This window comes from Leopardus geoffroyi, chromosome B2 (assembly GCF_018350155.1).
Source record: "Leopardus geoffroyi isolate Oge1 chromosome B2, O.geoffroyi_Oge1_pat1.0, whole genome shotgun sequence".
Classification (NCBI taxonomy): Eukaryota; Metazoa; Chordata; class Mammalia; order Carnivora; family Felidae; genus Leopardus; species Leopardus geoffroyi.
Genome location: NC_059332.1, coordinates 35,048,842 through 35,064,742, shown reverse-complemented (window position 1 = coordinate 35,064,742; position 15,901 = coordinate 35,048,842). Strand labels below are relative to the sequence as shown.

At 44.7% G+C, this 15,901-nt stretch overlaps 1 protein-coding gene across 3 annotated transcripts in view; it reads right to left on the bottom strand.

Moving 5' to 3' along the window:
- PNPLA1 (patatin like phospholipase domain containing 1) overlaps nt 1-15,901 on the bottom strand; it is a 49,375-nt gene that overhangs the window by 3,562 nt on the left and 29,912 nt on the right. For all 3 annotated transcript variants that reach the window (XM_045500804.1, XM_045500803.1, XM_045500805.1), the window contains exons 5-8: nt 15,060-15,120; nt 6,455-7,012; nt 3,762-3,840; nt 2,279-2,404 (exon numbers count right to left, since the gene is read on the bottom strand). In XM_045500804.1, coding sequence (XP_045356760.1) covers nt 2,279-2,404; nt 3,762-3,840; nt 6,455-7,012; nt 15,060-15,120 — 824 coding nt within the window. The remainder of the gene's footprint in view (nt 1-2,278; nt 2,405-3,761; nt 3,841-6,454; nt 7,013-15,059; nt 15,121-15,901) is intronic.

The following is a 15,901-nucleotide window of genomic DNA, read 5'->3' as shown; positions in this document are numbered from 1 at the left end:
TTAAAAAACGCAGGAGAGACAGCGAGAGAGAAGGAGAGAGATATTAACGTATGGAACATCTACCTTGTAGCTTTTACTTACTTATTTATTTTTTTAAAGTAGGCTCTAGCACCAATGTGGAGCTTGAACGCAAGACCCTGAGATCAAGAATCACATGCTCTACTGACTGAGCCAGCCAGGTGCCCCTTACCCTATAGCTTTTATTCTAGCCTCTCTTCTGTTTGTTGGGAGGAATATCAGTTGGGGATCAGGAGTTTGCACAGGACTAGGCCATGGATGTGACAATGTCACTTGTGATTGTAGATTTCCTCTCTTCTGGGTTGCTCCTCCTCTATGCCTAACCTTTTCGAGCATCTTTTTTTGACCCCCTACCCTGGTCTTTGAAGCTCAGAGTATGGATTTGCATGGAATTGCGTAAGACCGTCAATTGGTAAATTGCTTCCAGGCAGTTTCATAATCTGTTCTATAAAGGAACAATGCAGACGGAATGTGTGACCTACTGACAACAGTATTTCCCACAGCTGTGAATGTTGTTTTGTTTGTTTTTATCACAGGCTGCTGCTTTATAAAGGCACTTGAATCCTAGAAGTTTATCGGCCAAGGTAGAGCTCGCTGAGTTACATAGTTCCCACTGCTCCAATGTATAGGAAGAGGCCTGGCCCTGGAATGAAGGGACCCAAGTCTGGGTCTGGCTTCCAGATGGCACTCCCAGCCCTGAGGAAGCTTCCCTACCCCCACAGCAGACCTGCCTATGCTCTCATGACCAAACTTGACCTTGAGCTGCTAGAGACAGTGATATGGACCCTCAAAAGTCAAAGAAATCTGGAGGCTGAAGACCAAGGAACAGAGTGAGACTAATCCCAGGACACACTAAACCGATGACCCCTAAGGACCACCAATGGCCTGCTGGGTCCTGCACCCTCCCCGCCCATCCTTTAATCCAGAAAGTGACACATGCATCTGCCCCACTTTCTGCAGCAGCTCTGAGAATCTCCTCCCCACCATACTGCTTCCCACCACCCACCAAGTACCTAACTGCCCAGACCTCAAAGTGGGCCTGTTGCTGCTGGAGTGAGCTTTTGACCTTCATCTATCTGATAATCTCTCTGCCTACCCAGGGATCCCATCTGGGACAGGAACAACACGGAAGGATGTCACTTAAAATGACTTGGGGATTTTTCTGACCAATGGAGGCTTGAAGCGAATTAGATACCAATGTGGGTCTGTCCCATTCAGAGAATATTTTGATAATCCAGTAAAATAGTTGTAGATGATTCCTGGCTTCATTTGTGTTTAAAACTGGTATTTTTCGGAGCACTTGGGTGGCTCAGTCAGTTAAGCATCTGACTCTTGATCTCAGCTCAGGTCATGTTCTCATGGTCCATGGGATCGAGCCCTGCATTGGGCTCTGCACTGACAGTGCAGAGTCTGCTTGGAATTCTCTCTCCTTCTCACTCCGCCCCTCCTCCACTTGTGCTCTCCCTGTCTCAAAATAAATAAACTTTAAAAAAAAAACCACAAAAGCTAGCATTTTTCATTTGCAAGTGTATATGTATATATGCATGTCTCTTTTAAAAAATGTTATGGCTCAGTAAAAAATTGAGACTTCGTTCTTGTCTTTAGCTCAAAGTTCAATTTTGGGGTAAACTCTTAAAAGTTGGGGATTGAGTTTAATTCATTCGCTATCTCCAGAGACAAGTAGAGTGCTTGGTATCTATGAGGTGCTCAATAAAGGTTGACTAATGGAATCAATGACAATATAATATAATTAAAATATATATACCAAGCAGGCCTAAAATGGTTAGGGCTTTTAGCTGTAGCTTGGCAACATTTTGGATCTCTACGTGTTGAGGGTCACAGGGTCACACAACTGTCTAGTTTGTTTTTTAAGTAGAGTTCTATTGAGATGGTAGTTAGTTAACCTCTGCCTATAACCCTAATATCTACTAAATTATTGAGTGCTAATTACACATCTTGCATTCTGCAGCAAAGTACTTTACATGTTGACCTCATTAAAGCTTCACAATATCATCCCTATTTTACAGGTTGGGAAATAGAGGCTCAGATAGACCACTTGTCCTAGGCATGCTCACTGAGTGAGATAGCGGCAGACCAGGGATTTTCTGTTGGGTGGGTCAGACTCCAAAGCCCAGCTCCTAACCCCCCCCCCCCCCCCCCCCGCTCTTACTGACTCCTCCCTACTCCTTGTGATCTTCCTGCAGACTGTTCCCAAAGCTTTTCCTCCCCAGGGAATTTGAGAAACATTAGCCACACTCACTGCGCTTTGCTGCCTGGTTTTTTGGACCGTGGATGTCTTGGGAAGCCTTTTCTGGTGCCATTTGTTTTTTGTTTGTTCTTCTTGAATATTTTGCTCATCCAACTTGAGTCTTCGGCAGGGTTGTCCCTGAGTGAGAGATGAAGCAAATGGTTTGTTAATAACCTGTCCTGTGTTCCCCACTATCAGGGCCCTGCTCCAGCTCAGAAGGTAGACAGACACACCAATGCTATGGTTTTTAACCCTGGCTGAACACCAGAGTTCCACGGCAAACATTTATTTTATAATCAATGACTATTTAAGTAACATTATGCCAACTAGTCAATGGAAACTCAAACTTTTATACAGTTATATGTCAATGCAATAAAATTTAAACCATGTGAACAAAAATGCATAGTTTATGCCCAAGCACAAATTTTTAAAATTTATGCAAACTCTTTCAAAAAGTCTTTAAAAAAAAAAAAAGTTTATTTATTTTTGAGAGAGAGAGAGAGACATCAAGGAGTGGCAGAGAGAGAGAGAGAGGGACAGAGGATCCAAAGCAGGCCCTGTGCTGACAGCAAAGAGCCCGATGCAAGCCTTGAACTCATGGACCATGAGATCATGACCTGAGCTGAAGTCGAATGCTCAACTGACTGAGCCACCCAGGTGCCCCCCAAAAGTCTCATAATGAAAATTATACTTAATGTGAGAAGCAAGTATATTTTAATATATTTGATATGATATGGAGTGGGAACATCAGAAGGACCTGCTCTCTCAATACCTGCAACTGTGGCCCTGAGAACCCCAGCCTCTGCCAGAGCTGCCCCGCGGCAGGAGGGATTAGGGTAGGGGAGGGGAAAGATACCCTTTGACCCACTCTCTGATCTCCTGCTGGTGCCTGACAATGGCGAGCCCAATTGGCAAGCAGCCAACAAGGGAGACTGGGTAATGTGGTCCCTAAAAAAAAGAAAGAAAGAAAAAAAAAACAATCCTCAGGCCCTCTCAGGATGACCTCAAAGGTAATAATGGAGAACACGTTACACAACCCAGACAACTGATGTGCATTATAAAAAAAAGATTTTCTGGGGACAATCTACAACATAGGAATATTAGCCCTCTTACCATGCTGATAGAAAATAATTTGGATTAAGGAAGGCCTTTGATAGAGTCCCTCAATTCATACTGTGCAGGGGCTACCTCAGGGTAGGATGTAACATGCCTGTTAGCTCTCTTGAACTGAGCTGGCTCCAGAGAGTAAGAAGTGAGGGGCTGCACATTCTCCTGCTGCTTTTGGAGAAGGTACATTGAGCACAAATAGCTCATTTCCCACTTGTTGCCCCCACTGAAGAAGAGAGAAGTGTAAAGGGGTGGACTGTAATCATACAAATTGGAAAAGGATCCCAGTGTTCCTAGGGCAGCTAAAGAGAAGGAAAAATTCACTTAGCTAGGCCCCCCGTTCCTTGGCCAAAGGAAAGAATGTGTCCCCAGTTAAAGGCAAACTTACATTGCATAGGGCTTGTTGGTGGCTTCCTTCACGTTAACCACAGGCATGGCACCTTTCCGACTTGAAGAGGCAAGAGGAGCTACAAAAGCAAAATCGAGGAGATGTGAGTAAGGCATGGGCAGGGAGGAGTATTTAGTCATTTTTGAAATAACAATAGGAAGTAAGCAAGAGTATCCAGAAACAGTAAACAACTCTCTTAATCTCAAATTCTCATGTTGACGGAGACCCAGGGCAGTGGCATCTTGTGACAGGATGGATACTGACCTTTGGTGTAGTGTTATCAACAATCCCCTCACACAAAAGCAACCGTGTTAGGGCAAGTTTTCAGGAAAATCCCCCGTAGGGGCCTGAACCTTCCATCACCTGCTATGTGTAAAGCTTTTTTTCTTTTTTAATGGAAAAGAAAATATTAATAGTTTCATGACCATTGTTCTTAAGAAAGCCCTTTTCCTATTTTCTGTGAGTATGGGGATAGATAATATATGAAGATGACTGTGTAATTTTGTAATATGTATAAATAAAAATAATGTAAACTATATTTAAGTTCCTCCACTTGAAGTTCTTCCATTTGGGGTCTCGTTGGATATCCCTGGTTTTCCCAAATCTATTTGCAGCTCCTGTGTTTACGGATTTTCCTGGGACATTTTGCAACCCCCTTCACCCCTAACAGCAACATGGCCACCACTAAATGACAGATCACACTAACCTCTGAGAGGCTCCCTTCTGCCCATCTCCCACAGATGGCCTAGGCTGTCGTTACTGAGGCCCAGCTGAAGACCATAACTATACAGCACTACTGAATGTAAGGGCCAGATGTTTCTTCATCATGAGGCTCTGCACTGTAGAATGTTCAGCAGCGTCCTCGGTCTCTACACACCAGATGTTACCCACTAGCTGAAAATCAAAGATGTCTCCCGATATTGCCAAATGTCTCCTGAGGATAAAATGGCCCATAGTTCAGAAGCACTGGACTGTCTGTCCCCTCTGTCTACCCCCAGCATGAGCAAGGAATGCCAACTCAGGGCCCAGGATTGCCCAGGCTACCTGAAGATGGCTATCTTTGGACACGGGTGTGAATAACATAAAACAAATGCATTTAATTTAACAGCATGTAAGACAGCATGTGAAACACTTTGGCCAATTTTCTTACTTTTAAGGTCCTGGCATTTTACTGTGATTAAAAGGGTCAAATCTATTCCAGAGAAAGTGTACCCCTGATTTGGGGCAGATCCGTCAAGAAGGAAACTGTCATGCTAGTCTGTGCTAATATTTGCCCTAATAACTATGGGAGTTTGGTGGATGGACCATGGAGACCCTATGAGCTGGCTTTAGTCCATCATTTGGGGACCTCTCCCTTTGCCCCCACACAGACCATCCACAGTAGCCAAACAGGTATCTTCTTCATCCTGAATGTTCCTTGCACTTTCCTTCTCTGGAACTGAACATCTAGAATAAACAAAATCTGAATTTCTCATTCTACTCTGCCCCATCCTGTCTCACAAACCATGATCATCAAAATCTTGTTCATTTCAGCTCACCTGTCACCTCCAAGAAGCATTTCCTTAATCAATTCCCTCAGACAGAAATGATCTTTTAAAAAAATTTTTTTAAATGTTTATTCATTTTTGAAAGAGAGAGAGAGCATGAGTTGGGAGGGGCAGAGAGAGAGGGAGACACAGAATCTGAAGCAGGCTCCAGGCCCTGAGCTGTCAGCACAGAGCCTGATGTCGTGCTGGAACTCACTGCGAGATCATGACCTGAGCTGAAGTCAGATGCTTAACTTGCTGAGCCACCCAGGCGCCCCAGAAGTGATCTTAATCTCTATGACTACTTGACTACCTCCCACGCTCCATTTTTGTTAGTGATGTAGCAGTTACTAATTTTTTCTGTATTTTTGAGGCTGGTATCTCTGTCATCCCCTCTGCTGGAGGGGAGATTTCTTGAGTGAGGAACTGAAAATTCTTCATCTTTGAAGACTCAAGAGCGGTACTTTTCAAGCTGTCTGTAGAAGATATTAGTTGTGAAGAACCACTTTTTAAAAATCTTTTTTTTTTTTTTTTTGCAATCCATAATGGAACTCGTACTTTTGTGAAATACAATGAATTAGTAGGAAAATGACCAAGCTCTCGGATGCCCTGACAATATTTATTGCTAAAAATAGTCCTAAATGCTTACTTTCAACCTCTGCTCATTTCATTGTAAATTAGTAACAAATAGTTTGGGGACCAGCATTGGTCCACAAAGCACTCTTTGAGTAGCCCTCCCTCAGCACAGTGGCTATCACAATAAAAACCTTCTGCTACAGTGCTTCTCAAACATGGTTCTCAAAAGAACCCCCTGGAGGACTTGTAAAAAATATAGATACCTGGGCCCACTCCCTGAATCAGTAGGTCTGTGGTGGGGCCTGAGAACTTGCATTGCTAACAAATTCCCAGGTGATGAGTTTGCTGTCACGGTCTCTGACCAACCTTTGAAAATCACTGGACTAAAAACCTGAACAAATGTCAAGAACACTGTCCCCTTGTGGTGGCCTATCCTCAAAACAGTTAAAGCCTCTAAAGCTAACTGCTCACGTCACCACTGCACCCCTCTAAAGCAATGGTTATCAGCTACCATGTTGTTGCACATTTGCCAAGGGGCTCCAGACATAAGAAATACTTCTGGCTTCTGTGAGAAGCCAGAAGTGTCCATACCTTGGGGCTGTTCTGGGCCCAGGTCTTCCACGGGTAGCTGTGTAGGTGACGCTGAAGGAGAACATTGGGGCAATGTTTGAGATGTCACTACAGCCGGTGGCCTGGGTGACACAGATGACTCGGAGGGTGGGGATCTTGGTGGTGATCCAGTCGTTTGTACCTGCTGCTGTGATTGGACAGGTGTTGAGCTGAGTGCTAAGTGCACAGCTGGGAGTGATGCAGGCATCAGGTCATCTGGAGAATGTGATGGTGATGAGGCCAGCGCAGTGGCAGGTGACTGCTCAAATGAAGAGCCAGCTGGTGAAACAGGTGATTCTACAGGACGCTCATGTGTGGATTCAGGTCTCTCCACAGGCGAGAACACAAGTGGACCATGGCTGTCCTTTCCTTCCTCTTTGGGAGCCCACTGTGTGTGAAGTTGTATGGATTCCTCCTCTGTCTGGAGGCTTGATTGGCTGCCTTCAGGGCACTCATTGCCAAGGGCAAGTTCTATATTGCAGTACACTTCTACGCGGGGGAACATCACTCTCTTGGAGGGAGAATTGAGATAAGCATCATCTAGGAAAACAACAGCATGGGGTCACAGGTGGCATTTCTAACCCCTGGCATCAGCATGGTGTTTGCAAAAAGAGATTTCCCAAATTATTTTCATAAGCAGGATTAGTGCTTTTCAATGGCCTTTCTTTACTTACTCAAATTTATATTACTTGGTTGTGGATTTATTCACTTATTCAATGGGTATTTATTGAGCATCAAAATGAAAAACTCCTTTTCAGAATACTGTTAAGGAACTGGAAAGAGAAATCACAGGCTGAGAGACAATATTTGAAAGTCATATTTCTAATAAAGGGCATTTCCCTGGGACCATGGGACCATGGTCCATGACCTGAGCGGACCATGGGACCGTGGGACCATGACCTGAGCGGAAATCAAGAGTCAGACATTCAACCGATTGAGCCACCCAAGTGCTCCTAATTTCTTAAACATTTAAATAATTATTATGTGCCAGGCATTATATCAGGCATTGAGGAATGAAGGGGACAAAAACAGTGTGATGGTTCCTGACTTCTTAGAGTGTGCAGTCTAGCATGGGGAAAGGCATTGACCCCCCAAATAATCTCAAGCTGTAACCAAGACAAGTTCTAGGTAAGAGTGAAACATGATGTTAGCAGACAGGGAAGCAGGGAGGACTCAATCAGGAGGACTTCCCTGAGGAAGTGATATTTGAGCTGAGATCTGAAGGGCGAGTGAAGGTCCAGGTGGGGGTCAGGATGGATGGGGAAGAGCATTTCCAACAGGGGGAACAGCACACGCAAATGCCACAAGTTCAAGGGGGCATGAGGAGCGCCTGAAAGGTTAGTGTGGTTAGAACTGGGGTGGGGGCAATGTGGGGAGAGATAGGTCTGAGGCGGCCACAGGGGCCAGACCATGCTTGTAGACAACGTTGAGGGCCCTTGGTTTCCATGGAGACCATGAAAGACTTATAGGTGGGGCGATGCTGCACTACCTCTGGCTTTGGCGAGATCACTGTGGCTACTGAATGAAGACTCACTGAGAAGGGCCTAGGGGACCCAGGGAAACCTGTAAGGCTGCTCTGGAGAGGTGTTTGGGGCTTGCACCTGGAAGGAGATAGAAAGAAATAGAAGATTCTGTTTTGGAGGTAAAATAAATAAGAATTGGCACTGGACTGATTGAAGGAAGAGAGGAGGTAGCTGCTTTGCACAGCCAGATGGACGCTGGTTGCTGAGAGGGTGACCATGGAGGGGATGGGTCAGGGGAGCAGTGAGGAGGGCACAGGTTATGAGGTTGTTTGGGGACATGTGGATTTTAGGGGGCCTTAAAGATGTCCAAGGAGAGATGACAAATGGGCAGTTGGATACATGGGTTTGGATCTCAGAGAAGGGGTGAGGGTGAGGGTGTACCTTTGGGAGCCTCATCTATGGATGGTAACTGCAGCTGTGCTGGTGGCTGTGGAGGGATTGCCCAGGGAGGAAAAGCACAGTGAGAACAAGAGGGAGTCAGGACTGAGCGAGGAGAGGGGGAAGGGCAGAACCCAGGCCAAGTTTCTAAAATAAGCAAGAAAGATGTAGACTTTCTGTAGACCAAAGAAAGTTGCTGGTACGAATCCAGTCGAGAGGTGGGGGTTCGGTATATAAAAGAGAGATAGAATAATGGATGACTCAAGAGTCCTGAGATGGTGAAGGGGTCTGAGCACAGGCAGGGTGTGGGTTTTAGGCAAGAAGAGGGTTGCTTCCTTTAACTTTCGAGGAAAGAGGGAGACAGAGAAGGGTGAGTCTGTATATTTGGTAGTGCAAAGTTGAGAGCACTTCCCTCTGTTGGCTTTGGTTTTTTTCTGTGAAGTTGTTTGGATACAAATCCCTCTGCTGGGGATCAGGGAGAGGGGTAGTCTTGAGGTGGTGATTACAGAGGAGGAGAGAATGGCTTGACAAGACAAGTACTGCACGACTGTATTTTGTGTAGAAATCCACAAGCTAGTTCTAAAATTCATATGGGATTGGAAAGGACCTGGAATATACCAAACATCTTTGAAAAAACAAACAAAACAAAGTTGGAGAACTAAGACTACCTGATACCAAGATTTATTATAAAGCTGCAGTGATCAAGACAGTATGACATTGACATAAAGACAGAGAAATTGATCAATGGCACAAAACAGAAGGTCTAGAACTAGACTCATGACATATATAGACAACTGACTTTACTCAAAGGTGCAAAGTCACTTTATTAGAGAAAGCGTAGTCTTTTCAGTAAATAATACTGGAGGAACTGGATGTCCATATGCAAAAAAAAAAAAAAAAAAAAAAAAAAGAACTTTGTTTTATACCTTGAACCACATCCAAAAATTAACTCAAAATGGAATATAGACACAAATGAAAAGCCAAAAAACCATAAAACTTCTAGAAGGAAACAGAAAACGTTTTTGTGATCTTGAGTAAGGCAAAGATTTCTTAGGTAAGACACCAAAAGCATGATTCATAAAGGAAGCAAATTAATAATAAGGGCCCTATCAAAATGAAAAACTCCTTTTCAGAATACTGTTAAGGAATTGGAAAGAGAAATCACAGACTGAGAGACAATATTTGAAAGTCATATTTCTAATAAAGGGCATTTCCCTGGGACCATGACCTGAGCCGAAATCAAGAGTCAGACGTTCAACCGATTGAGCCACCCAGGTGCTCCTAATTTCTTAAACATTTAAATAATCATTAAATTATTGCCAAATGAAAAAGCAAAAACTATATACTATTCCAGGTATAGAAGAAGCCTTCTATGTTCCCATTATCTTTCCTACATACCCTATCCTGAGTTTGAGTTTTATAATTTCTATACAATTTTGTACTTTCCAAATTTATGTACTATAAAAACATACATTATTCTGTATATTTTTAAATTTTGTATCAATTGAAATAAATCATTATCCATTCTCCTTTAAAAAAAAAACATATAAAAGCTTTTAAATAAAACAATTCAATTTTCAGATGGGCAAAAGGACCCACTGAAAGAGTTTCCAATGGCCAAAGCTGGAACAATGTGAGTAGCAAAATAAATAAAGATTGAAAAATAACCCAAAGTATAAAATAAGTATCCACGAGTCCATACTGAAACAAACAAGCGATTGAAGAAGTACACAAATGGGGGAGAAGAGACAAATCTCCCAAGCAGAGAGATTTATGTAGATACCCTGCTATCATTCCCTGCCCTCAAGGAAGTAAAGCCTAACTCTCACCCCTTAAGTGTGGGCTGTGCATAGTGACTTCTTTCCAAAGAGCACAGTATAGGAAGGGGGAAAAAGAGCAGCTTCACAGTGGAGAAACCCAATAAACACCACTGCAGACAAGTGCAAGGTCAACATCATGGGTGATATGCCATGGGGATAGCATGTATGTACCCTCGATATAACGTGGCGACAACGGCACTTTGCCTCTGTGGTCTTCCTCTCTGGAACCCAGAACCCCAGTCTAATCATGAGGAAAACATCAGACAAACCCCAACTAAGGAACATTCCACAAAATATCTGGCCAGTACTCAAATCTTCCAAGGTCATTAAAAACAAGAAGAGTCGGGCACTTGGGTGGCTCAGTCGGTTGAGGGTCTGACTTGGGCTCAGGTCATGATCTCACAGCTCGGTTCGTGTGTTCAAGCCCTACATCGAGCTTGCTGCTGTCAGCACAGAGCCCGCTTCAGATCCTCTGTCCTTCTCTCTGCCCCTCCCCCGCTTGTGCTCTCTCAAAAATAAACATGAAAAACAAACATAAAACAAGGAGAGTCTGAGAAAGTGTCATGGATACAAGGAACCTAAAGAGACACCATGGCAGAATGTGATGTGGTCTCCTGAAGGGGATCCTGGATCAGAAAAAAGACATTAGGTAAAAAAGGAAGGAAATCTGAATATACGGCTTCAATTAATAATAACATCAATATTAGTGAAATAATTGTAAACACTACACTATACTATGTACCAAATTTTCCATGTACCATCTCATGGGTGTGAGACATTATACTAGGGAATGAGGAGTATATGGAAGCTGTCCATACCATTTTCATATTTTTTCTGCGAATCTAGAACTATTCTTAAATAGTGGGAAATGACCAACAGAATCGAACACTTCGACAAAGAAGATATGTAGATGGCAAATAAGCACATGAAAAGACGCTGAACATCATTAGTCATTAAGGAAATACAAATTAAAATCACAATAAGATACCACCACACAACCAATCAAATGGCTCAAGCTAAAAAGACTGACCATTTCAAGCGTTGGTGATAATTTGGAGACACTGGAACTCTTATACGCTGCTGTGGGGATGTAAAATGGTCCAGCCACTTCAGAAAATAGTTTGGCAGTCTCTTAAAAAGTTAAACATACATTCTGGGTATATGTCCTTAGTCAGTATACGTCCCAAAGAATTGAAAACAGGATCTTGAAGATTATTTGCACATCCACGTTCATTGCATCATTATTCACAATAGCCAAGAGGAAGAAGCAATCCAAATTGTTTATTGATAGATAAAGATGGATAAACCTTGAGGACATTATGAGAGTGAAATACACCAGTCACAAAAAGACAAATACTGTATGACTCCATTGACATGCAGTATCTAAAGTAGTCAGTCTCCTAGAAGTAGAAAATAGGACGGTGGCTTTCTAGGGAGAAATGAGGAGTTGTTGATTAATGGTATAGAGTTTCAGTTTTGCAAGACAAAAAAGTTCTGGAGATGGGTTGTACAATGTGAACATACTTAACACTACTCGACTGTCCGCTTACAAATGGTTAAGACAGTAAATTCTATGCTATGTGTGTTTACCCTGGTCATACGTATATAGAATTCTATGATTAAATGTACATTCACCATACCACCTTGACATTCCACTCCTAGGTATTAACCCAAGAGAAATGAAAGCATGCGTTTGTGCTAAGACTCCATGAGTATTTCGCAGCACCTTTATTCATGAGAACCCCAAACTGGATACGACCTAAATGTCCATGAATGGGGGAATGGATAAACGAACTGTGGTATCTTCATAAATGGAATGGAATGGAAAAAGGAATGAACCATTTATACATGCAATAACACGATGAATCTCAGAATAATTATACTGAGTGAAAGAATGCGGACCAAAAAGAGTCCATACTGTAAGTCCATACTGGAAATGTGTATAATGACAGGAAGTGGGGGGAGGAGGGAGGGGGTCACAAAGGAGGTGGAGGAAACTTTGGGCATGATGGATGATGGTTCACTCTCTTGACTGTGGTGCTGGTTTCACAAGTGTGTGCATGTGCGAGTGTGTGTGTGTGTGTGTGTGTGTGTGAAAGAGAGAGAGAGAGAGAAGTTAAATTGTGAGAGGGAGGAAGGAACCAAAGAAGCAAGAAGGCCAAGAAGGAAGGGAGGGAGGGAGGAAGGAAGGAAGAAAGGAAGGAAGGAAGGAAAGGAAGAAGAGAAGAAGGAAAGAAGGAAAGGAGGGAGGGAGGGAGTCGGTCAGCTTGGCCAGGCACGCCTGGATGCCAGATGGATATTTTAGACAGGGCATCCTCTGAGCTCCAACCTCACTCAACGCCCACATGCACACGTCTGTGTGGGGAATGTGGATTTTCAAGCACGCCAGCAGGCAGTGCCCTTCTCTTTGGCAGAAGGCTGCTGCCGGGGGAGGCCAAGGGTGGAGAGGGAAGCTCGCCTGGCAGCAGGAATAATTAGGAGGATGTGAGTCCTTAGGAGGGCGGAAAAGGGGGATGCCAGGAGGCGGGTGGAGGCATTGAGGGCGACACCACGGGTGTGGCTTGCTGCCAGAGCTGACCCCCTCTCCAGAAACCAGCAGGGCGGAAGGCTGGAGCGGACTCCCATTTTTCTGTTCCCAGATGGCAGGTGGGAATTAAGAGTGTGGCTCTGGGCACCAGCCACGATTTCTCAGGATGTGTCATACCTCCTGCTCGCATCTGGTGCTGAGAGGAAAATCCAGCCCCACCACACCCAAGAGGATGTAGGGGTGGAGCTGAAGGCCGCACGGACAAAGCCATGCCAACACTGGCAAACTGGAAGAGCGACCAGAAATAAGCTGGTAGCTGGCATGAGGCATTTTCTTCCTTGTGAGTTGTGCCTGTTCCCACTTGGAGTGATTCCAGGACCTCTGGGAAAACCCGCCATGCTCCACACACAGCCCTAATTCTTTAGCGGATGCCCGAAATGCTACTATTTGAGTCTTGTCCTTGACTTTGAGACTGCCGTTTACACCATCATGTAAATGATGGGGCCGGGGGAGGGGGCGATGGCTCTGGGTTCCTCCCAGAGGCTGGCAGAGGGGCTACTGAGAAGTGGGGGAAACCAGAGATGCTTAGCAAGGCACTTCATAACTCTCCCCAGGGCTTTCCCTGAGAGGAAGAGAAGGAAATTCTAGGGGAGAGACAGGCAGCCAGGCTGCTGAGGTGTAGACGGGTCTCCTGAGGCAGGGACTGGTATCTGCTCTAAAATCCCGGCCCCAGATCAGGGGATCCCCCAACCCCAAGTCCCCTAGTACACACCATCACAGAGGAAAGAGTGAAGGGGCTCCCCAGCTGGTGGTGGGAAGGACCCCAGGCCCTCGCCAGCCCCTCCTATTCCTGAGGCTCTGTAGGTGAGACCCATCTCCACCCCTTGGGTGGTCCTCCTTTTGGACACTTGGGAATCAGTCCTCACATCTGTCACCCATGTAAATGTGGAGCGGGGAAGTTGTCAGAGAAGAGTCAGGGCTGGGGGGAGCCTGTCCTGCAGAGAGCTGAGAAGAGGTGTCTCCAAGGTCAGAGGGTCAGTGGGCTGGATTGACTGTGTCTAGGAATAAAATTCTGATCAGCCTCCTTCTACAGATGAGAAAACTGAGGTGCTGGGAGATGAATTACCTGCTCAAGGTCACACAGTTAGTACGGGTCAGGAATCAGGATTTAAGCCTCTTTACAGATTAGGAATCAGGACAGAGAAGGCAAGTGATTTCCCTGAGTTCACACAGCTGGTGGGGAGGGGGGGAGTGAGAATCCCGGCCCAGGCCTTGCCTCCAGAACCCATGTTACCTCCATCCTTCTCTCTTGCTTCTCCTACCCCTTGCGGGAAAAATGGACCCAGGAGAAAGGAAAAAGTCAGGAGAAGGGGAACTTGGGAAAGCAGGAAGCAACTTTGAAGGAAAAAAAGTCAATACATCCTACGGAAAAAAAAAACAAAACAAAACAAAAAACCCACGCTCGATCCCTTAATCTCGCTCCTAAAATATATATTTTTTTAAGTATATACACAAGAAGCTCACCGCAGCATTCCCTGTAATAGTGAACATTTGGAAACTCAAAGGAATGATCAAAATTTGCTGCACAACTGCGATGAAATATCACACAATTGCCAAAAAAGACAATCGCAAAGACCATATGACAACGCGGGGGGAAAAACTCTTCCTTTGATCCAGGAATCCTTTTTTCTGGAAATATGTCCTATGGGCACAATTCTAAGTATGAAAAAAGCCTTGTTTCTTTCCTTTTATCAAAGATGTTTGCCATGGTCTTCATGGAGTTAGCGTGTGTAATACACGCCATTGGAATCTTCCACACAAGAATGCACGGAGGAGGTGCAAGTGTAGGAACCACACTTGCTAAACCAACACAGGGCACAGGCTCTTCCCTCTCATTTGTTGATCAATAAGTCACTTGGAGTCTCACACAAATATAAACTAGTCATTTCTAGTTCTACATTAACAATACGATTGTCTTGGAAAGAGAATAAAATGAAACGACACGAAAATGGAATCCCTCCAGGAAGATGTGAGCTATGTGTTTTCCTAAACATGGTTCTTAAATCCAGAAACATGCCTGTACAAAAGCTTATCCACTGACCCCGCGGTTACCCTAAAAAGCACTTTTCCACGAAGATCCCAATTTCTGGCCCGGACAATGCAAGCTGCCGGATCCCCGCACCCATTTTGGGAACTCCTGGGCAAGGGCATCTCTCGTTCACAAAGTGGAGGGGAAGCCTCCTCGACTGAGCCCTTCTACTTCCTGTCTTTGCCCCGCCCTTCCTGTCTTTGCCCCACCCCCAACCCACCCCTGCCTTGGGGCCCCATTTGGTACTTACTCAACCTCCTCAAGTAGGAAACGGCATCTTCGTACCCTCGGTAGTAGTAGTTGTGCAGGATCTGCAAGGAGGGAAAGCGGGAGAAAAAACTAAGGCTGCAGCAATGGAGACAGACGACGTCCCTTCACCCAAAGAAGCTACTTTCATTGCCCTTGAGCTTTATTTGATGAGCTTTTCAAAATGTACCCATCCAGCATCCCATCCCTCACTATCTGCTAAGAAGTGGGGAGCAGTTCCTGATCATGCGTCCATAGTGACGTGCGTTAGTTTGTGAAACCATTTACAGCTGATCATCAACTTCCCCTGGGCAGGGGAGGGTGAGATGTTTCTAATAGAACCAGAGAAGGTGCATTTGGGCCATATGAAGAACAGAGTTTGGAGACTGGGTTCAAATTCCAGTGCTGCCACTTCTTGGCTGTGCAGATACAACCTCTCACAGCCTCAGTTTCTTTACCTTTAAAATGGGAATAATAATAATAATGATAATGATAATAACATCTACTGCAAAGGATGTTGGAGGATTACCTGACATTGTTCACAAAGCCTTTTCGTAAAGAGCCGGATAGTAAATATTTTGGGCTTGGAAACCACAGAGAGTCTCTGTCTCTTCTTGTTGTTCTTTATGTTCTAGTTCTCGTTCTTCTTGTTCTTCTCCTTCTCCTCCCTCCTCCTCTTCCGCTTCCCCCTCTCCCTCCTCTTCCTCCTTCTGCTCCTCCTCCTCCTTCTTCTTTTTCTTTCCTCCTCTTTCTTCTTCTTCTTCTTCTTCCCCCTCTCCCCCTCCTCCTTTTTCTGCTTCTTCTGTTTCTTCCTCCTGCTCCTCCTCTCCTTCTCCTCTTCTTGTT